General features: G+C 33.5%; 1 protein-coding gene across 6 annotated transcripts in view; it reads right to left on the bottom strand.

The window, feature by feature from the left end:
• Positions 1-25,665, bottom strand: part of tweek (transmembrane protein KIAA1109 homolog tweek) — a 150,496-nt gene that overhangs the window by 76,673 nt on the left and 48,158 nt on the right. For all 6 annotated transcript variants that reach the window (XM_090174006.1, XM_090174009.1, XM_090174010.1 and 3 more), the window contains exons 14-25: positions 24,687-25,077; positions 18,655-18,894; positions 11,803-12,063; positions 11,293-11,412; positions 9,545-9,850; positions 7,325-7,724; positions 6,671-6,873; positions 5,399-5,524; positions 5,038-5,253; positions 4,864-4,970; positions 468-741; positions 48-326 (exon numbers count right to left, since the gene is read on the bottom strand). In XM_090174006.1, the coding sequence (XP_090030132.1) occupies positions 48-326; positions 468-741; positions 4,864-4,970; positions 5,038-5,253; positions 5,399-5,524; positions 6,671-6,873; positions 7,325-7,724; positions 9,545-9,850; positions 11,293-11,412; positions 11,803-12,063; positions 18,655-18,894; positions 24,687-25,077 (2,923 nt within the window). The remainder of the gene's footprint in view (positions 1-47; positions 327-467; positions 742-4,863; positions 4,971-5,037; positions 5,254-5,398; positions 5,525-6,670; positions 6,874-7,324; positions 7,725-9,544; positions 9,851-11,292; positions 11,413-11,802; positions 12,064-18,654; positions 18,895-24,686; positions 25,078-25,665) is intronic.

Below are 25,665 nucleotides of genomic sequence, written 5' to 3'. Positions count from 1 at the left end.
TTAATAAAAATGATGAAACCAAAACTACATTTTTTATAAAAGTATACATGAGTCAAATGAGTAGTATAACAGGACATCAAAACTGGTGATTCTATAATTTCCTTTTCCATCTGATTATGTAAGTCCACTAAAGCAACATCTTCTTGGGATGAAACAGCCGATATAAAAGATGAGCTAGAAACTGAGTTTGATTCAGCTGCTACTCCAGAATGATCATATGGACCAGCACCACAAACTCCAGAACTAGCTGATGCCTGCGAATCACTACTTCCGGAAGTGGATGACCTAACTGAATTTCGCATCATAGATGGCTTTTCTTCAATGTCCTGAAATTAAGTATATCATTAAATCTAAAAAATATCATAAAAAAATTTAAAAAAAATATAATGACAAATAATTTTTCTAATTATAAGCAGACCCATTATCAAAAATTTTACTAAAATGCGTACAGTGTTTAAAAATAATACCTCCAGGGACTGACGATTTCCTGCTGGGTGAAGTTTTCTGTCCAGAGATCCATTACTGAATTTTGACATCCTAACTCTAGTTGTTGGAAAGGTCTCCGAGGAATAATTATTACTAGAAATTATCTCTTGAGGATAGCTTCCACTGCTGCTGACACTACCAGCTGTAGTGGTTCTCTCTTCATCGCCAAGAACAGAGGATGAGGACTCCTCATCTGCTGAGAAGTAGGCTTCGGAAGAATGTGTAGATTCAGTAGAAATGGCTCTCCTTACAGATCTTTTAAGAACATTGACAAAGAGTTAAGCACAGACTTTAACTATGTATCAGACAGGTATAATAAAGTTTTTCAGCTTAGCATTTCAATTCCTATTGAGACATTACCCTGGTTATATATACTAACTATAACCAACCTGCAACAATAAGTGCATCATACAGCAGCTCAAAGCTGACAATAATGTCGTAGTAGCATTAATCGGCATGTCCAAAGCATTTGATAGTGTCAAACACAACACTTTAATTGAAATATTAAAGAGGATTGGTCTAGAAAATGAATAACTGGATTGTTTTAACTCCTATCTTAGTGAACGAACGCAAGTAGTATCAGTCAATGGGAACACCTCTAAACCACTATTGGTTAAAACCGGAGTTCCCCAGGGTAGTGTGCTCGGACCCCTACTCTAACTTAACAACTCAGATAAAAAGCTAAATAATGCAATAGGAAATCTTGAGAATGATATATTCACGTTGCGTAATGTATTACTTTCTAAAGGGTTACATCTCAACATAAAAACATCTGCTTTATGATCTTTTCACCAAATAAGGCCAAAAAACAAATCGCATCAATTATAGCGGGAGCTGCCGAAAATGAAAATTTGGAGGGTTAATACATTTAAATACCTGGGTCTAATCTTTGACGCTGAGCTTAAATGGTCTTGTCACATTGACTATACAATCAACAAACGAAAACAAAAGTTCTGGCTATTTAAACCGTACATATCAAGCCTCAACCAAGAAAACCTCTGTATCTTGTATAATATGCAGCAAAAGTAGGGTACAGCAAACTCATCTTGTTTTTTAAATATTTTAGGCGGATACGTCAGAGTTTGTCACGTATATAGCGTGGGTATTTTTTATTTTGGCCGCAAATAATTATTTAATTTTTTAATTTAATTTAAAAATATACATTTTTTTGGGTATTTTCACGTTTTTATCTTTTTATTTTAATTATTTTAGGCGGATACGATAGAGTTTGTCACGTAAATAGCGTGGGTATTTTTTATTTTGGCCGCAAATGATTATTTAATTTTTTAATTTAATTTAAAAACTTAATTTTTTTTGGTTATTTTCACGTTTTTATCTTGCTTTTTAATTATTTTAGGCGGATACGATAGAGTTTTTTGGCCGCAAATTATTATTTAATTTTTTAATTTAAAAAATTGAACCTCTTTGGGTATTTTACATTTTTTTTGTGGTTATTATTTTCGTCTTGTGTTCGACGACACCACGTGTTTTTCAGCCCTTGGTATTCCGGTAGTTTGTTAAAACAAAGTATTTCCAAGTGGTATGCCGGTAGTTTGAAGAAAAAAAATTCCATGTGGTATTACCGTTGATTGTTCAATAAATTACAAATTTTCTTAATTTTGGGAATTTTGGGGCTATTTCTAGCTGTGCTACCTTTTTATGGCCGCAACTGCTTGGGCCTTTTCACGATTTTTGTTATTATTTTCGTCGTGTGTTCATATAAGTATTGGCGCCTAACCGCGCCGCACGTTCGCTACGCTCTCGTGCTGGGGGCGCGCAGCGCCACCCCAGCCCAATACTAAAAAAAACGATGGGCCTTCTATAACGCTGCAACGGATGCCCTAATGTATGAAACCGAACTTACCCTAGGCATAGTGGCTTTTGCCACTAGGACAGCCTGACACTCCTATTCCTACAGTACTATTTATTATTTTAGTTATCACCACTCCAGAGAGATGGCGCCAGAGAGGCGAGAACCGCCTTAACTCCCAGGGGGGCTACTCTATATAAGCTCTAGTCCGAGCCGGCAAGGGGGCGTATATTTTTTTGGCTTCTTGACTCAACGGTCAGTCGGCAGCCCGCCGGAGTAGCTCGCCAAATGTTCCATGGCCGCGCTGTTCCTTTTCCGTAAGGTTATTTTTTTGCCGTGGTAGTTATCCCTGCCACTAGTTATCATAAGCCTGATCTCAACAGCAATTAAAATGGCTCTCTCCTCTCTGGTAATGTTAATTGTTAATTTTGTCACTGATTTTTCACTATGTAATAAGCATCCGTTGATAGTTTAAGATAAGCTCGTTTCAATTTTAATTCTTCTCGGCCCCCAAATAAAGACTTTAATTATTGAAATAAGGTAATTTTATTTCGATCGAAGCCGATTCGGTTTTCCCTTGACTGAACATTGGTTACAACGCAACCAAGAGGACAGTACCTAGGCATACCCTACCAAGTATTGTCGAGCGTAAAAAAAAATTGAGCGTATATCGCAAGACCAAGGACAAAGTGGGATTGCGGCCATAAAAGGCAGCACAGCTAGAAATAGCTCAAAATTCCCAAAATTAAGAAAACTTGTAATTTATTGTGTAACCGATCCGATCACCGGATGGCGTTCGGGTCGGCTACAATATATTTTTTTATCTTATTGTTTTCAGGCGTCAGCCACCAGGGGTTTACGCTCTCGCGTAGCAGATACAAATACCCCCGCACCACGCGTTCTCTCTCTCTCGTTTTCTTTGCCTCGCTTTGGGGCAGGTCACCTTTCTTTTGTTTTCCACGGTTTCAGTAGACCCTCTTCGCTAAAATATGTGTGAACGTACAGGCTTGGACTTCTTAGTGAGTAAATAAGAAAGCGTTGTTCAATTTATCTATTAAAATATATTTTACTTATTCTTTCGTGTCATATCTTTTTACATATAAAACTTGCCTGGCCGAAACCCACACGTTGTAACGGTTTAGCCTAATGGTGTTGCATCCTCAATAGGATACGATTAGGTTGATTCAAACTGTTACAATTGAACAAACAAACGGAATACCACATGGAATTTTTTTTTTTCAAACTACCGGCATACCACTTGGAAATAATTTGTTTTAACAAACTACCGGAATACCAAGGGCTGAAAAACTGGTGGTGTCGTCGAACACAAGACGAAAATAATAAACAAAAAAATTTAAATACCCAAAGAGGTTAAATTTTTAAAATTAAATTAAAAAATTAAATAACCCTTTGCGGCCAAAATAAAAAATACCCACGCTATCTACGTGACAAACTCTATCGTATCCGCCTAAAATAATTCAAGAACAAGATAAAAACGTTAAAATACCCAAAAAAATTAAATTTTTAAATTTAATTAAAAATTAAATAATCATTTGCGGCCAGAATAAAAAATACCCACGCTATCTACGTGACAAACTCTATCGTATCCGCCTAAAATAATTAAAAAACAAGATGAGGTTGCTGTACGCTACTTCACCCAAAAAGGGAAGTATTTTTTTATCTTTTCTTTGGTGTTGGATTTTATATTTAATTTAATTTAATAACACAGACTCCTATGTAAACCAGTATCCAACTGATACTAATATCCTGAAATACAGCTTTTTATTATTATTATTATTACCTTAAAACCAACTTATTACCCCTTACTAGTTTCTTGAAATATGCTGGCACCTTGAGCCTACTTGGAACCAGCTTAATATCAACTAAAATGTGTAAACCAACTTAATATCAACTAAAAACCAACTTATTTTTTGGTAAGGGAGACCAAATAGGCCTTCGAATAGTAATTGAAATAAAATTTATGAAAATTAGCCTAAATTTCCAACAGTAGACCGGTTTTGCCCGGTTTGGATTACTTTACGAAGGCTTATTTGGATTGAATCTTAGATTTTGAAGGATTTAAAAGTCATGGTGAAATTTAATAAAATTGTATAAAAGAGACACGATACTTCATGACTGATTAAAAACGTTTATTTGTATTTACAATCACGTGATTGTAAATACAAATAAACCTTTTTAATCAGTCATGAAGTATCGTGTCTCTTTTATACAATTTTATTATTTGGATCGAGTTCCACGTCTTTATTAAATTATTATAAGCTTGAAGGCCTGCCTAATGGTCCGAGTTTCTTTTAACCTTTTGTAATTCATACAACTTTATCTAGATTTTAACTTTTTTGCCCCTTTTTAATGGACATTTAAGAACAACTTTTTCGCGTTGGAATAATAGTCCCATCGGTTGTTCGTATTAACTTCTATAACATTTATTATTAGGACTGGTTGTAACACTTTGGACCATGAAGGGTGTGTTTTCACAGAAACCACCCCCTTAGTCTATGCCACTGATTAAAAATCTAACTCCGTCTTTCAAACTACTGGTAATTTACCTTGGTGATATCCCTCGATTTGCACTAAAACTATTATCTGATATTAATCCAGTCAGGGACCTTCGTGATCCACCTCCATGCCACTGAGTTACAGAACTGCTTAGTTCCTGTTCAAATAGGAAATTGTACTGGATATTAAAACCTGCACTATAGCTTAAAATTTACTAAGAATACATTATCTGGTTTAGAGTTTTTCAAGTTTGACTTAGAAAATACCCCTTCTGATTTAATGTCATTTTCTCCACTGTCTGTTGATGCTGACATTAATGAAACTGAAGGAACTAGTGGTGATGAAGCGCTTCTATCAGCAGGACCATGATAAGCATTTTCAGACAATGAAATTTCCTTTTGTGATGTTGACATATTTCTGCTAAGCATTGCAACTGGTTTCTAAAAATTTAAATAAAATTAAATAAAAATTTCTGCATTTATAAAAATTTAGATGTAAAAAGTTACAGAATTTAAATTTGTTGAAAAAATTATTTCCACGAACTAAAGGTAAAAAAATTTTGTACTAGCAAAAAATTATATTTACAGGGAAAATTGCATCAACCAGGTCTTCACTAGCACCATGTCCAACTGATGATTCCGAATGGTGTTTTGGACTGAGATCAGGAGTCTTTGATCTTTCAAGATAGCCTTCAGTAAATGTCAGTGACCCCTGAAATAGATAAACTGAATTAACATACAAAAAGATTAAAACTACAAACACTAAAATTAAAAATTAAGATTCAGTAAAATATGTTCAGTTTGAAAATGGTCATTGAACCTACACTGTAATGTAATAGCAGAAAAAAAGCACAAAAGAGGAAATGTTTAGAACAAGTACAAAAAACGTTATTAACCAATGTGTCTTTTAACCTTACTTTAGCATAAGCTACATACCAATATAGGATACATAAATAAAATCGTAGACTTTTGGGCTATCAAACTAAATAATCAACGTTAACTTCACCATCATCGTGTGCATGAATTAAAACACTATAGTCTTTTAATAAAATACAATTCCAAACACTATTACAATCTCCACTAGTTTCAGGGAGACTAGCTATCACCCCATTATCAATTGATAGACAGATAATAGGGTGAGAGTCTCCCTGAAACTAGTGGAGATTGTTATATTCTATAACTGGATTTTATAAAAAACAAGTTTTTTAATTCATGCATACAATGACAGTGTAGGGTAGATGAAATCTATGGCATCAATAATAAAATTGAGAGGGGGAATTACTTTACAAACAATTATAAAATTACAAAACAGCAATGCATAAACTATATCCAATTATTAAAATTTTTTATTATCATTTTTTGCCAGGCTTTACGGTTGCTATGGATTTTGTACTCAGCCATCTTTAGACTAAAGGCCTGTTCACACAAGCAATCATTTTTGCAAAATAGTTTGCCAAGGTGAGGCAACACTTTGTTGGTTAAATTGTTTTGGTACACAAACTTTAATTTCAATAGAGCTAAATAAAAATACTTATTTTGTGCACATTTATTAATAGACTGTGCATATTTCATAACTGAAAAAGACCTTTAGATATTGTAGTACCCACATTAATTATGATATCACTAGATCTAGTAAATGTAATTAGAAATTTAGCTTTCCTAAACACTCATAAGAGCACATTCTCAATCCTCGCAAATTCCTCTTATGCTACAAAATACTTGAGTTCCCTTGAAATTCCGTTGAATTCACTGATATCTCCAGGGTTTTCAGAATTGTATGATCTCTTTATAAATTTTCCATTTCCCTAACTTTCGAGGTTGAATTTGACCCTTACAAAATTATCAAAATAATATTTACCTGTAATAATGATGGTTGAATCAGTCCTTGTTCTTGAGCTGATGCACCCACTTGAATGTCAAAGACATATTCTCCTTGATAAAGGAGACTTTTACCAAAACCAAAAGAATCGTCATTGACCGAGGTATTAGATTTTGGACCAACATTTGACACTGAATGTGAGAAACTATAGTGACAATTTCCTCTACCAGACTCATCAGCAACTAAAAAAAATTTGTTAGCTAATTAGACTTGTTAATGAACTTTAGAATGGCAGCATAATCGCCACAATATGCCGAAACACGTATCGTTACTTTGACGTTTTTAAGGTTCACTTATAATTGTTATCAAGTTGATATTTCATTAAACAGAGGAATATAATAGTCAATTTCCAAATCAATACTAGACATAATTGACCCTAAGTTTAATTCCTTGGTTAGTTTAAGGATTTATGCTAGTGGTTAGCAGTGGTAATTAGTTATAAAATTAGTTATAAAACAATATTCTTTAAAAAGAAATTTGTTGGTACTGAAACAAGTCGGCTTTTACAGACCTAAATATTTGTTACTGTTTTATTGCACAGAAAAAAAGTGTGAATAACTAAAGACATTCACCCGAAAACTCAACCATTCGTAGTGCAGCACAAAATTCTGTAATGTTCAAGGCTGTACTTACTGTCAAAAAAGTTTTTATGGTTTTGATCAGATCCATAGAAAGAGCATCCTCCAATGCATCCACATTTGCCAATGAGCTTCTTTGGAAGAAGTTCAAGTTCATCAGGCCACAAAAACCACAGTCGTTTCGTTTTAAAGTCATGGACTTTAAGGAATTTATCCTGAACAATCCAATGATCATTATCAGCATGACTAGTGGCTCCATCAAACACGACTGGTCCAAATGATACTTTTCCAGCTTCTAACCAACAGTCTAAACTGCTGCTTTCTGTATTGTTCAAGACTGATGAGCCATGAGACGCTACATACTGATGCATAGCAATATTCTGAATAACTAAACTGAAACCTGAACAGCAGTCTTTACCATGAAGGTTACACGTGGAGAGTCTTAATGGGCCAGCCTATTAAAGAATTTAACAAAAAAATTATTAATAATAATAATAAAAGCATATTTATTGAGGATACAACAATTAGCCAAAGGCTACATATTGGTCCTCTATAATTAAGTTAAAAACAGAAGTAAAAATAGACGTTCTGACAATTTAAAATTTGACTAAAAATTTTCCACAGTTTTTAGATACTCGAGACACTTGATTTTAAACAATTTTAAGTCTGTGATATTTAGACTTTTTAGTTCCAGTGGTAGCGCGCGTTCCAAAGTACAGCACGTCGATAAGATATTTTGGCTATACTGTAACCGATATCTTTTCCCCGGTTACAACCTAGTTCGATTGTTCCCTAACCACGTTAGTGCGTTAGAGTGAGAGAGCATTACAATTTAAAAAAGCACCAAAGAAGTTCCAATCATTATTTATTTGAGGTGATTTAGGTAGTGGTAGCAATAACAATAATCAAAAAAGTAACCATTCTTCAATTAAGTACAATAATAGTTTAACATGAAAGAGTAAAAGAACACAAAACATCATACCCGTAGATACCAATGTGCAGCCGACATAGCATAGCACTACTATAAAGAAATAAATACTGACTTCCTCCGTAAGAGTGAAGAATGGCGAGGTCATGACAAATTAAAAATACACTAACTCTTTCTAACATATAGTAATTGAACCTAACATTACAAAATACACTGATATTTGCAACTAAATAATAATATCTCCTAAGAACTACCTAATCAACCTACTCCAACAGCATCATCACTATCAATCTCTCTAAATCCTAGCTACCTCCCTTTATATACTGCCACAATGGGCATAGAGCCAAAAAGGTGTAAAAAAGATCATTTAACGACGTCATGAGAGACGTGCTCTAAGTGACGTCTACCCAAAACAAGCCATCCATGACGTCACTAACGTCGACTGCTAAAGTTTAGCTAACTAAGCTCAGTTCAATATAAGCCTATGCCAATAAGTAATAAGTAGGAACATTAGAAGAATAATAGGTAAATAAGAATGTGTATAAAGAGATTGTTCTGGTCTCATAGGAAATAGGAATGTCAAGCTGTCAATGGTAAGAAACCTTACCATTTGCTTAGGCCTAGGCTGATGGAAGCTAGGGTGAAACTCCCGACAGTTGCAATACTATGATTTGAATTTTGGACATGAATAAATAAATTGGCATGAGATCCTCTGGTGTGATGCGAATGCATAAGGTTAACATTCGTGAACAAGTCTCTTATGTAGGACGGGTGTAAATCATGAATAGTTTCAAGACAAAAATGGGCATATGAGTTTTTCTTCCTGTATCAACTAGAGTCCATGATAGCTGCGTACGAACATATTTTGTCGGTTTACTCCTAGGATACTCTTTCCCATAGAGTTTTGAAATACTTGCAGTCGTGATAAGTTTTCTTGAGATGCATTGCAGTATTATATCTCCATAATCAAAGATTGGTAAGATAGAAGTTTTATACCAAAGCAACAGAATGTGAGATGACAGGAATTGTCTTACAATCCTAAGTATACATAAAATTGAGTTCTAATTAAACCATAAACGTTTCCGCAGCAAATGGGGTTTTATTGTTATTATTTCAAAACACTAGCTATTATAGTTTTTGAAATAAAAACCCTTTCCAAGTGAATCAGACACCCTGTATAACATTAAAACTTTGAACCCAAAAACGGATGATTCTGAGCATGAAGTTTTAAATTTAATTTCACTGTTTTGAACTGACCACTTGGGAATCAACAATTCAATTTTATGTACAAAAATAGTTCATTAACAACGTTCTATAATTCAATAATTGAATATAAAAATTACTAACTTCTAATTCAATTGCTGTATTATTGTCCACAAGACAAACATCAAATGCATCTATAGAAAGCCTAGTCATTCGATACTTTACATCCTCAGGGCAAGGGCAGACAGAAAAGTAGTCTGAATTTCCTTCACCAGTTGAGCAACAGTTTTTAGAAGCAGTTTGTGGATTGTTAATAACATTGGACTGTGGGCAAATTATTTGAGGAAGGTCATGTTGACACTTGCGATACGTTTTTGTTGGCTGTAAAACGCTGTCTACTTGTTGTGCTTGAAATAAAAACATTTCTAAAGCAGAAAACAAATTCTGGAACTGAAAAAAATACCAATGAAAGAAATTAATTTTAGCCATACACATTTTGGTGTAAGGTAATTTGCATGTAAATTTGACATTTGTAAATTTCAATAAGCAAAAAAATACAATGCCTTAGCTAAGTAGTCCGAGAAATACTATCCTGCCCTAATTCCCTTCATTGTATTCTAACTCTGTAACTTTAGGCTGATAGACCGATCATTTTTAAAAAAATATATAAAATTAATAGGAAACTGAACCATAACTATGCCCTAACCTGATAGCTAGGTTCATCAAAGTTATTTAAAAATTTGATTTATATGTGTATTTTTATGATTTTTGTTATTATTTTTGTTTCAATTTACTTTAAGATTCAAGACTTAGATGAAATATCAAAATCTTCTAACAAGCCCACTCTTAATTAATTTAATTAAATTAAATTTTACAAAAAATAGTATGACAAACTAGAGTTTGATCTGAAATAAGTCCTGGCTACCTGAATTTATGGCTTTAAAAGTCGCTCAATGACTTAGCCTTAAGGTGATTATTATTACAATTAGTACTGTTATTATTAAAGCCTTTAAGGATGAATGTGCATGGCTACAATCTTACACTCTCTCCAATTACATAATTATAGATTATAATTTAAAATATATAATATATTTTATCATGTGAAGGTACATGTTTTACTGTTATGGTAGATGGATGAGAAATACATAAATCTGCAAACAGTAACTAAATTATAACAAAAACAGTTCTCCGAACTGAAAAAAACTGTTGAGCTCTTACCAGTTAGCCTTAAAGGTGCAAATATTACTTTTAATCTAATTTATATCTTCATTCATTTAGTAATGCAGTCAACCATACATTGTCTTCCAAATAACAAATAACCTATTTCTGGGACCAATGCCTATGGCAAATTTTTTACCGAAAAGAGTCTATAAATCATTTTTCGAATTCCTGTACCTCTCCTAACATTTACAATTTTACTCTCTTATAATGATTTATAGAGAAACTTGAGAGAAAATGAATGTCTCTAAACCGTAATTTCGTGGCTTTAAGAACTTATATTTTATCAGCGTTATTGATTAAAATATAAATTGTGAAAAGACGGGCCTATGAAGTGAAACATGATTTTAAATCCGTTCACAGATTAAAATACGAAACGTGGTTGAAGTTACAGCGCGACCCAAAAAGGGTTAAAAGTCTCTCAAGCTGAGTTGATGTCTTCCACGACAAAAATGGTAAATTGCCAATATACGCGTGCAGCAGAGGTGGAAATTGGGAAAAAAGTTGAGCTCTAAATAAAGTCTGCGGGCGCGGACTATAATATTTCAGATAAAATTTATTTTAGGGAATCTAATGCTCTTGTACAGATTTTGTTAATGTGGAAAAGGATTCAATTACCATTTACAAAAGAAACATTATAGTACACATTATATTACATTATATTAATGATTTACCTGAGCTGCTGATAAGCGCCCGGTAATATCGCCTAGTTGAACTTCAACCAGCCACGCATATTCCAGAGTTTCTTGAGTCAATGTTCGATTAGAATTGGAAAACATTGCATGCCCACGAACCTAAAAATGTAAACCCCGATTTTAACAAAGATTGAAAAGATGACTGACACAGTCCTAAAAGCACCTATAATTAAAATTTATAAACTTTCTTAAGATTACTTTTGGCATAGTGGAGTTTGATTACATAAGTAAGTACCATAAATCAAACCCAATTTAATAGGCTTCATAGTAAGGCAAACACAGAGGTAAACTACAATCGAACCAAAAGTCAAAATTCTTCAGCGAAACACTCACCACTAAACCACCTTGACCAAAAAAATAAAATTTCTAATCTAACAACACATCTTGGGAGTGAGAGGTGCAGTTCGTATGAAGATAATCTTAATAAAACTTATTTCAAAATGCATTTTATGCAAACCTCCAGATTAAGGAACATTATAAAATACACACTTGTAAAGCAGAAAGCACTAGGTGGCCACCATTAGCGGATTGGTGAGCAATGTTTTCTGGCTCAGGTGGTTGTCCGTCAATTGAATAAATTATTTCAATTTTTTCTTCATCAACTTGTTGAATATTTGGTTGATTTTCCACACATATAATTAAAGGTGATAATAGAAGTTGCAGTTTTGTTTCAGTAAACGTTTTGTGAAGCTCCAGACACAAACGTTCCAGATTAACAAAAGGACACGGTGGATCATCAGGTGAACAAGCCTATTAAATTGAAAATTATAAGTAGTAGACTACTAAAAAAACTGAAAAAATTACTTAATAAATTATTATACTTTTAAAAGAAAAACTTTGGTCTAGAAATAGACTTTTTAAAAGATTATGTTCCCCACCCCCTTTTGCCATTTTATCCTACTTTATTTTTATTTAAACTGTAAATATCTGCATTGTGCATTTTTAAATAAGTCCTCTCATATTATCTCAGAATTCTTTGTGCATTTGTACACTTGTAAATTAATAAGTTTAAATAATTTAACAGCTTTTCAATTATTTTTCTGTTTAATTCATCATATCTTGCTGATGATGATAAAAACTTCAACAACCAGTCTAATTTTGAAAATCAATAATAGCAATTAGTAAACTACCAGAAAAAATACCTAATGCTTTAATTAAACTTTGAAGAAATACACCTTGAAAGTAAATGAAATTTTGAAAAATGAAGATTATGCCTAAATTACATAGATGGGCACTTTCTGTTCACTCGCGTTCCAAAACCTTTTTTTCCCACAAAAATATCAGATACAGGGGCTAATATATTTATCACCAAAACCATTTGGTACAGTTTTAAATGAATTCCACCAGAAATCGATGGCACGATTTTTTTTAAATATTTTTCCTAACATGACGCTTAACTTTAAATTTTCCAAAGCATGGGATTTAGTTATAAGAAGCTTTCTAAGGAATCCAATAGTAACATTAATATTAATAAATGTTTCTATAATGAACAAATATCGCATTAACTTGTCAAGGACGTTCACACCATGAACATTTGAAATGTATTCAATATCAAAAAATACCATTTTTATCTGTCAAACTAATATTAACGTAAATAATTTTACTAAATAATCACAAAATATGTTCCTCATAGAGAAAAAATTAATTCATAAAATATTCATTGTCAGTTGATAAATTTGTTGCACTTTCTAAAAAATTAATGTCTACTACGTCATTAAAAATAAGCTTACAATTTAAGTAACGGTTATTTGATAAGCTCACTTTCATAATATTCCTCGAGGGAAATAGTAGACTCGTTAAACAACCCAAGTACTAGTATGGGCATGGCAAGCAAGAAATCAATTATATATTTAAAAATAAACTATTTATAATGGTTTATATTGTAACGGATTCAGTCACCAGATTGCGACTGAGCCGTTATCAAATCTTGCGCCCTATTATTATTTTTAGTTTCGCCGCCAGGGCGACTCACGGCGCTTGGTGGCCAATATAAAGGCGACTTCACCAAGTGCCGTGCCCTGGCTGGTTAGTTTTGTCCAACTCGACAGACTGTTCGTTTCCATTTTGTTTATCCCCAAAAAAGAAAGAGGGAGTATAGAAAGAGACAATGTCTAATGAAGGTCTAAATTTTATTGTAAGTTGTTAATTAATTTCCTAAGAGGGAACAATAAATCTTGTTCTTATTTATTTTTACCGTGTCTTGATTTCTTATTATTAAGCCTTGCCTCTAATGTTCCCATATTGTAACCGTAACCGACTTAACGTGATTCATCTTAAATAAAATACGTTAATTCGAACTGGGAACGGTTACAATATAAAATGATAACCGTTAAATGAGTAAGATTTTGATAAAAAATCCACTATTTATACAGACAACTAGGTTGGCAGGTTTGCCAGAGAATCCTTTTATGAGCCTCCCTGGTTTACGAAAAATCGGGCCAAACCTTTTGCCTCGCTATACAGAAAAGTAAATAACCAAATAAGTAGTATTTAAAAGAATGGTCTATTGCAGGTACGTTAATTTAGAAATTATACCACAAGTAACATAATAGCTATACGTATGACTTAATCACTTTAAAAGACATCGGTTAATGTATCCTTGTTGTGAAAAGATTGCGAAATCGGACGTTTCGGAACCGAAAACTCGATCTTGTAGAATATCTTGGATCAATTACAATGACTTAATGCACAAAACGATTTATTCGTTCATTTTCTTATATTTAAAATGTATTTACAGGCTTATGTAAAATATTGTGAGCAAAAAATCCACTAAGTTAAAGTTTAACAAAATACACACATAACTACAGGTTCACAAAAACGGATTAGGACTGAAACAAAAGTTTCTTCTTTTTCTTTAGCAGACGACGCGATAAAGACTGAGCACATTACATAAAGATTACATTTCTAACAGATCTTAAGTGGGTCATTTGGTTATCGAAATTACAATAACCAGCACTACCAGTACCAAGGATTAAAAGATTATCCCACAGATTTGTCAGTCCTTACTCCTTAGCGACTATGGCCATTGGGAGAAACAAGAATGCATTAAACCTATTAGCCATGGATAAAATTTAGTGTCGTAAAGAAATTTAGGGATAGGTTGTAGCCAACTTAGTCAGTGGCAGCCATATTTGTTAGTAGGCCAAATGGCCAATACCCCTTGTCTTATCAGGCCTAACTCCCAAGGGCACCGGTGGTGGCGCCAGTGTGGGAGTTAGTATAAAAGGAGGTAGGAGAGAGGCATTAAGAGTCATTCAAGCAGAACTGTAGAGTCAGTGGTTAGAAGCAGTCAGGAAATAGTATGGGAGTGGTTAAATCCCAGCTAGCCCACTAGTCAGTTGTAGTTGGTCCCCCAGTGGCTGCTTGGTTGCATTCTCTTCCCTTGGTGGGAATATCTAAGAAATACTAGTATCTCATTATAATAGAATAATTATTGTACAGTTCGCTCTAAGGCCTCCGAAGGCACGTTACCCAACCTACAAGAGTAAGAGTGGCTATAAGGTTACCTTTATATTGTTGTTACGCACTGTAAGTTGATTTTACTTTATCTTTTACAGAAACGACACCAAGTTGTATACCTCTCTTTACACCCGAGAGCCAGGAAAGTAACCGTGATTTTCTATAATTTTACGCTATACTCTCAAGAAAGTTAAAAAGATAACACTAACATCAGACCAGCAATTATGTTTTCAGCAACGCATGGTCGATTTAGTGTCTGTAAATGGCCTTTCACTTTCTTTCATTGAAGGAAAGTGTTGTATATGTAAGGTGATGAAAGTAAAAAGATTTATCGACAATATTAAAGTGAATTTATTAAGTTAGACTAAATGAATTTAACATGGTTAACAGAGATAACAAAAATTAACGTCTATATCCTAACACGAGTTATCAGAGCAGCCGGCCCTAGTTAGTTGATTACCGGTTTGCCAGGCATTGCAGGTCTGCCGGGCATTAATACCGAAATAGCAAAGACTAAATTTCATAAATATATTTAACACTCCCCCTCTTTGATATCACAGGTATAAATTTATTTCAACCATTTTACACATTTCTGAAAGCTTGTTTTTGTTAATAATTTAGTAAAAACATCCGCCACATTTTCTTCCGATTTCATATACCGTAGCTGGAATTTATTTTGGGGCGAGTTGATCACGTATGAAATGATATTTAATGTCTATATGCTTTGACCTTTGGTTTTCCACGTGATTGGTTGCAAACGCGATAGCCGATTTACTGTCACAGAATAACTGAGGAGTAGCGATAAAAACGTCAAACACTACTAACTCATGTATTATAGGGACAAGCCACATCAGTTCTTTTATGGCTTCGGTGGTTGCCACATATTCCGCTTCCATTGTAGACAGTGCAATTGACTTTTGTTTTACAGAGCGCCACGATATAGGGCACCTTCCATAATACACTATATATCCACAAGTTGACCGTCGAGAATCTCTATCGGCAGCCCAATCGCTGTCGCTGTATATAGATACTTGCTTCGTGGGCTCACCATGGTAATATAGCCCTAGTTTCGCAGTTGAGTCGACATAGCGTAGCAACTGACATAGGCACTTCCAATGTCCTTCCCCCGGATTACTGTTAAACTGAGAAAGTGTAATAACACTAAATAAGATATCCGGTCGGGTTCTCTGTGCTATGAAAAGTAATGATCCGACTAATTCGCGATACGGATATTGTGTCATACGTTCTCGATCATCATCTTTTTCCGGACAATCCGTTTTTGAGAGAATAACATTGGTTGGGATTGGTAAGCTTACTGGTTTGTGATTGTTGATGTTAAACCTCTTGCAGATTTGTTTGATATAATTTGTTTGATTCATCAGTAGGGTACCATTAGATTTGAAATGAAATTCCACCCCTAGTAGCTTACGTATTGGGCCAAGTGTTTTAATATCGTATTTTGTTGAGATGAGTTGATACGTTTCCTTCAATATGTCATCGGTTTTGGTCAATACAACTAAATCGTCTACATAAACAAGTATTATGACTTTGTTCGGAATGAAATAAACACAGTTCGTTCCCAAAAGTTTGGAAAATCCTAAGCTTCGAAATGTTTTTTCTAATTCTATGTGCCACTGCCGACCACTTTGTGGTAATCCGTACAGGGCCTTCAAACAGAATTGTCTTGGATCTTTACTCTCGTACCCTGGTACTTGTCTCATGAATACGTCATCGTCAAGATCGCCGTACAAATACGCGTTTTTGATGTCCATATGATTGTGTACCCATCCAAGGGTTATCACAAATATCGCTATGAATAAACGTATTAAGGAGAAATGAACAACAGGCGAAAAACTCTGGTCATAGTCTTCTCCTTCCGTTTGGTTAAAACCTTGAGCGACAAGTCGCACTCGGTAGCGTATTATCTTGCCATTATAATCCCTTTTTAGCGCATAGACCCAGCGACATCCGATTATTTTCTTATTTCCTGGTTTTGAAATTAGCTCAGTGACTTCCCGTTTATCTAAGGTCTCCATTTCGTCGTCCATGGCTGCTTTCCATTCCGCCGCTTGTGGTGACGTTATTGCATCATTGTAATTTTGTGGTATTGTTACCTCTGTACAATAGGCGTGAAATATTTCATTGACATCGTTTTCAGTAACATTCGATACCAACAATGCAGCCAAATTCTTTTTGGAAAAATCAAATATCTCTGGGTCAAGTGGCAGGTCATTATTTACGATATGTTCTACTAAGCTTTTCTTGGACCTCTACGTTCTACCTTCTGGATCATGATAATATATATCCGGAGTTCCTTGTGAAGCACCGGATTGGCGTATGCGTACCTCTCTATGCCATCCATCAGGCAAAGTTCCAATATTGGTTTGATTAATCACCTGGTTTCCCGTAGGTGCAGTCGCTACAGCTATTGGTTGGGTTGCTTGGTCTATTTGCGGTGCCCTCGTCTGTGGAAGTTGGTGGTTAATAACAGGTGTATCATCCTCTACATCAGATTCTTCCGGCCACATCATGATTTCTTTATCACTTGAAACTGCCTTTGTCTGATACACGCCAAGTTGATCCTCATCGAATGTAACATGTTTGGACTATGGATTTCGGGTTGGTCTTTGGCCTACTAACAGGTCATTCTCTCCTTAACAGACATCTTTACCTGATTGGAATCAGTGATGGTCCAATTTGTAATTGGTGTCAGGCTGAGGAGGAAACCGCCTCTCATGTGCTTTGTAGGTGTGATTACTACGCGGCCCAAAGATTCGAGCATCTTGGTATGCATCAACTGGAAACTTCTGATTTCTATAATATGCCGGCCAAGAGGATTCTCCGTTTTGTGTCGGATATTGGACTTTTTAAGTCTTAGGGTTCGGGTTTTGCACAATGGACCTCTGGTCGACGTGCGCGAACGGGCATTTCCAAAGCCCTTCACCCCTTCATCAATAATAATAAATAAATAATAGTTTACATAGGGTTAGTCTTGAGGTTATAAGCTTTAATTTGATACCCTACATCACGTGGTTTAGTTCAGAAACTGAGTGAACTTCAAATGTGTGAATGGGGCGGAGAATATAGCGCCCCCTATCTAAAATACCTAACATATATTAGGTTTTGCTTAACCAGGGTGGTAATTAGTGTATATATGTAAGTTATAAAGCATTTCAATAATAATTAATTAATTGGTTAATTAATTACTAATTATTAATCCCTATAAAGCTATTGGGTGGGCTACCGCCCCCCAAAGTTGTACCATTGATATTCGGATTCTCCTCATTTTTCTGAAAATTTGGGTACCACCCACCATACTCTTTCATTTATGTGCACACAAGAAACATAACGCCACGCACTATTAACTGTAAGATGAACTGCCCTGTACCAGCATTCCACTTAGGCACTGACGCAAGAGCCCTTCTTACTAAATCAGTAAAAGTCCTAAAAATAAACATATTACAACACATAGTCTTGATAATTTTGCATACGTGCAATAAACAATTCAAGGGAAATGTAAGAGCAAAATTGACCACTAATTTATAAAATACTTCAAGCTAGTGAACAGAAGGTTCATTTTTCAAGACTAATTGATCAGTCCATTGTTGCAAAACACGCATTGCCATAAGGATGGGAAACGTTTTTAACACACGGGGAATATTTAATTAGCACCTTATTTTGAACTTCTGATAATAGTATATTATCATGTTTCCCTAAAAATGCATAAGCTATATTAAATTCACCACCTGAAATTGAATCAAATCCCGAATTTTTTAACTCAGATGCTATATTAGGTTAATTTAACATCCAGTCTGAGATTGGTTTGATACTGCATTGAGAAATGTATCTGAACTATTCAAAATTCAAGAAAAAATGTTTTACCTTCATAATATGCCCATGTATGTCATGTAGGGTAAGTGATACTATAACATCAAGGGGGCGATAATGTCGTGGATCAAAATGTTTTTCAATTCCTTTGTTTTCGACACCATTGCCTGCTGAATCATCATGAGTATTTGCATCATTGCCTTTCTTTCCTTCCAATACTGGAACTCGCACACCAGACAAACTAATTGCCGATGCAAAATCGGTAAACGCTTGATTTTCCCCTAAATAATTATCCTAAATAAGAAAATTCTATCATTAACAGATTCAATTATAATGAATAGTGAAAATATGATGCGTTCCTAAAACATTTTTTCTAAAATAACTTCTAAAATTCCTCTATACTCATTATGTAAAGGCTTTCTTATTTAATTCACTGGCACAAATACTATTTCTTTATAGTGGTGTCATTAATTAGTGCATGCATTAATTAGCACTGACAAGGAATGTACCCAAGGTGTTAATCACCGATTTTGCATGATGAAACTACGGGGGTATGTAGACCTTTTGTTAACATTAAAATTCACCAAAGGAAAACTTACGCTCGGAATTCGTTTTGCCATGGCAACCAAAAACGTATATGGCCGAAAACCAAAAAATTTCCATTCAAAAAAATATGGGATTTTTAAAAATTCGGAAAAAATTAAGTTTACTCAAATTCATCAATTGGGTAATTTTTATCAATTTTGGGTTGGAAATCAAGCAAAATTAGGTAAAACTAACAAAAATGGGTAAAACCTAACAAAATTGAGTAAAACTAGAAAATCGGGAAAAGCTAACAAAAGGGGTAAAACTAACAAAATTGGTAAAACCTTAAAATAAATTGGGTAAAATTACCAAAATTGGGTAAAAACAAATTTTATCGAATAAATTTCGGTGGAAAACAACCAAAATTTAAGGAAATATCTAACTTGGCTAAAAGATTAAAATAATTAAATGAAACTAAAAAATTTTGTTAAATCTACTAAATTTAAGGAAAAAAATCGCAGGGCTGTAGATAAAAGTGTATATACTTCAACAAAGGTTTAACTTTAAAATGAAAATTCAGTTATCCGAACGCTTCATTCTAAACAAGTTAATGTCTATAGTCTTGAAAATTGGTTTACGAATGGGTCTATGGCATCTAGATTTAAGTCGTAAGAAGTTAGCTTAATTTTAGGACTAATGCTACTAATATAATAATAATAATAAAATGGCTTTGTTCGGAACATCTTTTAAGATAAATCTTATTTACAAAAGAGTCCGTTTGTTTAAAATCATACAAAATAAACCTACGCCATCTTGTTTTTAGCAATAAAATATTTATTTTTAATATTTTTATGGGTGGAACTAATTTTTATATTAACATATATTTCTTAGCGTGTTCCGAACCATATCTAAATTTTATAACATTTGTATTAGGGGTTTTGACGTTTGTAATGGGTCTCTGTGGAAAAGGTCCTATCAGTAGTTGATGATGAAAATTAAAAAATAATTACAGGCTTGGCTTGCATCCGGGAAAACAGGGAATGTCAGGGAATTTGAAAATAGACCTACCTAAAAATTCATAGGTCACTACCCCGTTAACGTTGTGCATCCTCATTTTATTAAATCTGATTTAATCATGAATATTTTGATTTATTTAAGATTTAATTGACTAAATACAATTTAATCATGATTAAAATGATTAAAATGTTTCAAAAGTTTAAATCTGAATTAGGTTGATTAAAATAAAATGATCGGAATGATTCAATTAATATTATAATGATTAAAATGTTTCAAAAGTTTAAATCTGGATTTGGTTGATTAAAGTAAAATGATTGGAATGATTAAATTATTATTATAATGATTAGAATGTTAATATAATTATTAGATTATGATTCGAATAAATATAATTATTAGATTATGATTTGAATAAATATAATTATTAGATTATGATTAGAATAAATATAATTATTAGATTATGATTAGAATAAATAATCATTAGATAATTATTAGAATAAATATAATTATTAGACTATGATTAGATCAATTAAGCCGTGATTAAATATTTAAGTAGTTTTAGAGACTAGACTCACTGGCTTATGTTCTCTTCGCTGATCTAAGTAAAGCCTTCGACTCAGTCGACCATGACATAGTATTATCAACACTAAGAAATAAAAACTTCTCAAGCACTAGTGTATCTTGGTTCAATACTTACCTACGTGACAGGAAACAATTCGTAACAATTGGTGAAGCTAAATCACCATCCATGGATATAACAACCTGGGTTCCACAGGAAGGAATACTTAGCCCAACTCTCTATAATATATATACTAGGGATATACACAGGCAGCTAACCTTAAGTATCTCCAACGAATACGCTGATGATGATGCATTGATCCTGTCTAATACCAATCTCGATGGACTATTAAATAATATGAGCCAAGAAGCCAAAAAATTAAAAGAGATCCTCGCTTCAAAAAATCTAACTATGAATGAAAGCAAGACAGAATTTATGCTTTTTCATCCAGGATGAAAACCAATCCCACCCGAGAATACAATGACATTACAACATTCATTAATAAAAAGAGTAAACAAATTAAAATATCTCGGATTCATTATTAACGAAAATCTCTCTTGGAAAAACCACATCGAAATGCTGGTCACAAAATCAAGCCAAAGACTAGGAATACTTAAACCCTTTCAGTACGTGTCTTAGAAACTAAAAATTTTAATCTGCTCTATAATTCATTAATACTACCACTATTTACCTATGGTGATATCTTTTACAATTCAGCTAATTTAATATACCTTAATAAGTTAAATGTGGCCCATAATAATGGCTGCCGATTTGTAGCAAATAAAGATAGATATGCATCAGTGACAGATACTCAGCGAGAACTAAATTGGATGACCTTGAAACAATTTACATTATGCATTAAACTTGTGTACCATGATGTTTAAAATCTTCAATGAAATGTGTCCATATTACCTTCAAGAACATTTTAAGAAACCTAATGATATTCATCTACAAAACACTCGAGCTTCATCCTCAAATTTTTACGTAGAAAATCTTAAATCATCCCTTCGTCAAGTGAGCACTAAATCTAGAGGAATATTACTTTGGAACAAAATCCCAAACACAATAAATTTTTATATTGACAGATTTACTGTAATAAATATTATGTTAACTAAATTGGTCTATGTAAACCCTGCTATGTCTCCTTGTAAATCAGGCTAGACCAGAATGGTGTCACCCAATAAAGCATTTTATTATTATTATTATTATTATTATTATTATTATTATTATTATTATATCTAGATTTTAGTATTTTTATTTGGGACATTCACAACATTAGGAGGAATTTCATTTCTGTAATATATTGCCAGTCCTCGTCTTAATTTTTTCTTTTCTTCTCTAATTAGGGAGTATCCTGGTATTCTTAAAATGATGTCTGGATGTTCAGGGTTTAACCAAGTTTCAGTGATTCCAAAAATATCCATTTTGTGCCTCTGTAGTATGACTTTCACTTCGTTGACTTTCGGTTTTAAACTACTGATATTAGTAGTGCCCTCTGAATGTTTATTACTGATATTAAGATGAGCTATTTTTAGGTCTCTAACTTTAGTTTGATCATTTGGGTGGAGTCATTCATTTGCTTTTCCTTTATTACTCACTGGTTGATTTCTATTTTCCATCGTTTTGTAGATGTTTATGCCAGCCAGCCAATTGAGTCTGTTTCTAAGAGATTTTTCCTGTGATCTAAAGTATTCAGTTCGAAAGGATATTGTCCATTTACTTTCTTCTAAAACTGTAAGGTTTTTATATGTTATCTTCAAGTTATCCAAGTGTACTTGAATATCCTCAATTGTTGTACCAGCAGCTCAATTTGTTATATCTAGTTGAACATATGAAAGCGCATTACTAAATCCTTCGACTGTCTCTTCACTCGTTCCCCATATTTTTGTTTCCTTCCCTTTTATTTTCCCCAATAGGGCACATGATATACCAATCGGCCACAGGCTGGGATCAATAAGGTTGTCGAGTTTGTAGTTAAATATATAGCATCTAATAGTATCTGTGGCATACTTCTTAGATATTCTCAGGCTCGTTATCTTGATATCCTTTCTCATTAAGTAATTATGTAGTGGTTCTGGATTCACATCACTGTTACAGTTTCCTATAAAAAAACGATTCAGAGGATTCAACTGCTTTTATTCTGAAATTGTTAGGGCTCCCTTGGGGCCTAGCCTTGTTTGGTGTTTTATCATCATATGTTGAATCTACCATCTTTGATTTAGATGGTCTAAAGTCGAGGTTCACTTTCCTAAGATCGTTTACCTTTGATTTACCCTTGTTTCTTCATTAGATTACCTTCCTCTTGCGTGTTGGTAACCTCCTTATTCTTTGTCTGGCAAGTCTTAAGATAATTAAGATCAGCTCTACAGTTCTTACAAACAAAATTGTTTAGCTTGGGCGTTGCATATAGCTACACATTAGGAAATACATTAGGCACAGGTCTTTCCTACCATAAAAGCATCCCGTTTCTAAGCAATGCATTTAATTAGGGTTAACACATAGACCCAATGGTGGGATGAATTAATTTTCTGATGCTAACATGTATTATAAATACTTGTAACTTTAACCGGGGACAGCTACCAAAGATTAAAAGCAGTTTGTTGTTTATCTTCCCGAATAATTTCCAGTTACTGTCATTTTCTTATTTTTAATTATAAAACCAAGAATTTGATTAAAAAAATTTAGTTCAACCGGTTGTTTCTTATTAAATATAAATATACTACTATTTGTAATTATTTTTTTGTAATTACTTGGATTTCAAACTGTAAATATTTGATTGTATCTATAAATTATTATAATTATTATTTACATATTACATATATTACATATTATTATGTAAGAAATGTTCTGTCCTATGATTTACAGTACGTTTATTTTATAACTTTGACTATGTTTACTTATTTTTGCAATTTGATTTGCTAATCAAAAACTTTGATTGAACTAAAATAAATTTGCTTACATGTAGCTTATAGCATTTACCGTCTATTTTATTCAACATTAGCAGCTTAAGTTACTTACATCGTCAATTTGGTAATTTATCCAATATTATTCGTTGGTAAAGGGAGTATTACCTAAGAGGCGTTCTTTATGAAAGGTTTCCCAACAAATCAATAATGAGCTGCGCGCAGCGAAAAAAACTATTAATCGAAAGGCAAAAGGGGCGCAAATTTTGGTAGCTTGATACTCTACTAACCCTAGAAATGAAATTAAATCATTTTTAATCAATTCTTCACCTCCTTTTTCAATGTTATTTCGACGTTTTGAGTAATTTTAGTAAATATGATTAAAAACTTTTCTTAATTTGGTAGTTTTACCCGATTTTAGTCTTGTGTTTACCCAATTTTTCCCATTGTTTTTAGGTTTTACCAAATTTAATTAGTTTTACTCAATTTTGTTAGTTTTACTCAATTTGGTTAGTTTTACTCAATTTTGTTAGTTTTACTCAATTTGGTTAATTTTACTCAATTTGGTTAATTTTACTCAATTTGGTTAATTTTACTCAATCTTGTTAGTTTTTGCCAATTTTTTTTAGGTTTTAGCCAATTTGGGTCGATTTCCAACAATTTTCCCAATTTATGCAAAATGTGGAAAATTTCTCAAATTTACCCAAATTTAATTTGTTAAAGTTTACCCAAACATGATCAAATTTACCCAAACTTTATCAAATTGACCCGAATTTTGTTAAAATTTACCCAAACATGAGCCAAATTACCCTATTAGTGAATTTGAGTAAACTTAATTTTTAAGAATTTTTGAAAATCCCATGCTTTTAAAAAATTTAGTCATTCGTTTTGAGGGGCCAAAAACGTTTATGGTTGCCATGGCAAAATGGAGGCCAAGCGTAACTTTTACCTTGGTGAATTTTAATGTAAACATATGGTCTACAACTCTACATACCCCGTAGTTTCATCAAAATTGGTGATTAACCCCTCGGGTACACTTCTCGTGAGTATGAATTACAGATACATAGGTTTAGTGTTAAACTTACTTTGGCTTCAATTAAATAACAAAGTAAGGCTCCATATAGTTTAAGAACTGAAGGACCAATTTCCAGCTCCATTTGAATTGTATCAGGGGGCAACTGTGTGGGATCAAAATCAGGTGGTGGCCCTCCAGAGATTTTATTACTAGGACTGAATTTTTCAGGACCAGGCGTTGTATTTTGACTAGAAATTGTGTGGTAATTTTCATCATCAGTCACATTAGTGGCCTTCTTTAATGTTTTGTTTGGCCTTATTGGTGATAGCAGCAATTCTTCTTTCTCGGGAGTTGTAATATCCAAATCAAACCCATGGATCCCAAGTGGAGGTGAACGGAAATACGAATATGTTATACTCAGAGCAACTATAGGAACAGTCCAACACTCGACCCATCCTGAGCTGCAAGAAATAAGAAATACAATCAATTAATAGATCTGATACTTTGAAAAAATACATGAATTTCCAACTCATTTTCACGTATAGAAAACGCCGTAATCTAGCTAAGCACACTTAAAATTTCAATTTCAATAGCTAATATTAATGTAAAAAAGTACACGTACCTTCCAGATATAAAGAAACTGTATTTTAAGTCATAGACGTTAAGTCTACAAACTAAATCACTACATATTACGAAAAATATTTAAAACCTTTTTTCATGTGCAATAATGGAATGAGTCAAATGACCTTCGAAATGTCGTTAACGTGGTTCTCACTTTTTAGTATTAGTTTTAGAATTGTTGTCTCGCCTGCAGAGTGCAGTGGTTTTCTTTTTGTAAAGTCTTTTATTGTGAAACAATGCCTAAGCAGTCTGTGATTTGGGACCATATTGAGCAGCCTTTACAAGAAAAATCCTTGAACATACTGCAAAAACCTATAGCTTTCATTTCAAATTCACAGGTATCTAAAAATGGGGCATTTTCATAATACATACAAATATTTTCTCATCTCAAACCGAAACTTTTATTTTTGGCGATAGCCCCGCCCAGA

This window comes from Leiobunum rupestre, chromosome 4 (genome assembly GCF_980474605.1).
Source record: "Leiobunum rupestre chromosome 4, qqLeiRupe1.1.hap1, whole genome shotgun sequence".
Classification (NCBI taxonomy): Eukaryota; Metazoa; Arthropoda; class Arachnida; order Opiliones; family Sclerosomatidae; genus Leiobunum; species Leiobunum rupestre.
This window is presented reverse-complemented; position numbering and strand designations above follow the sequence as displayed.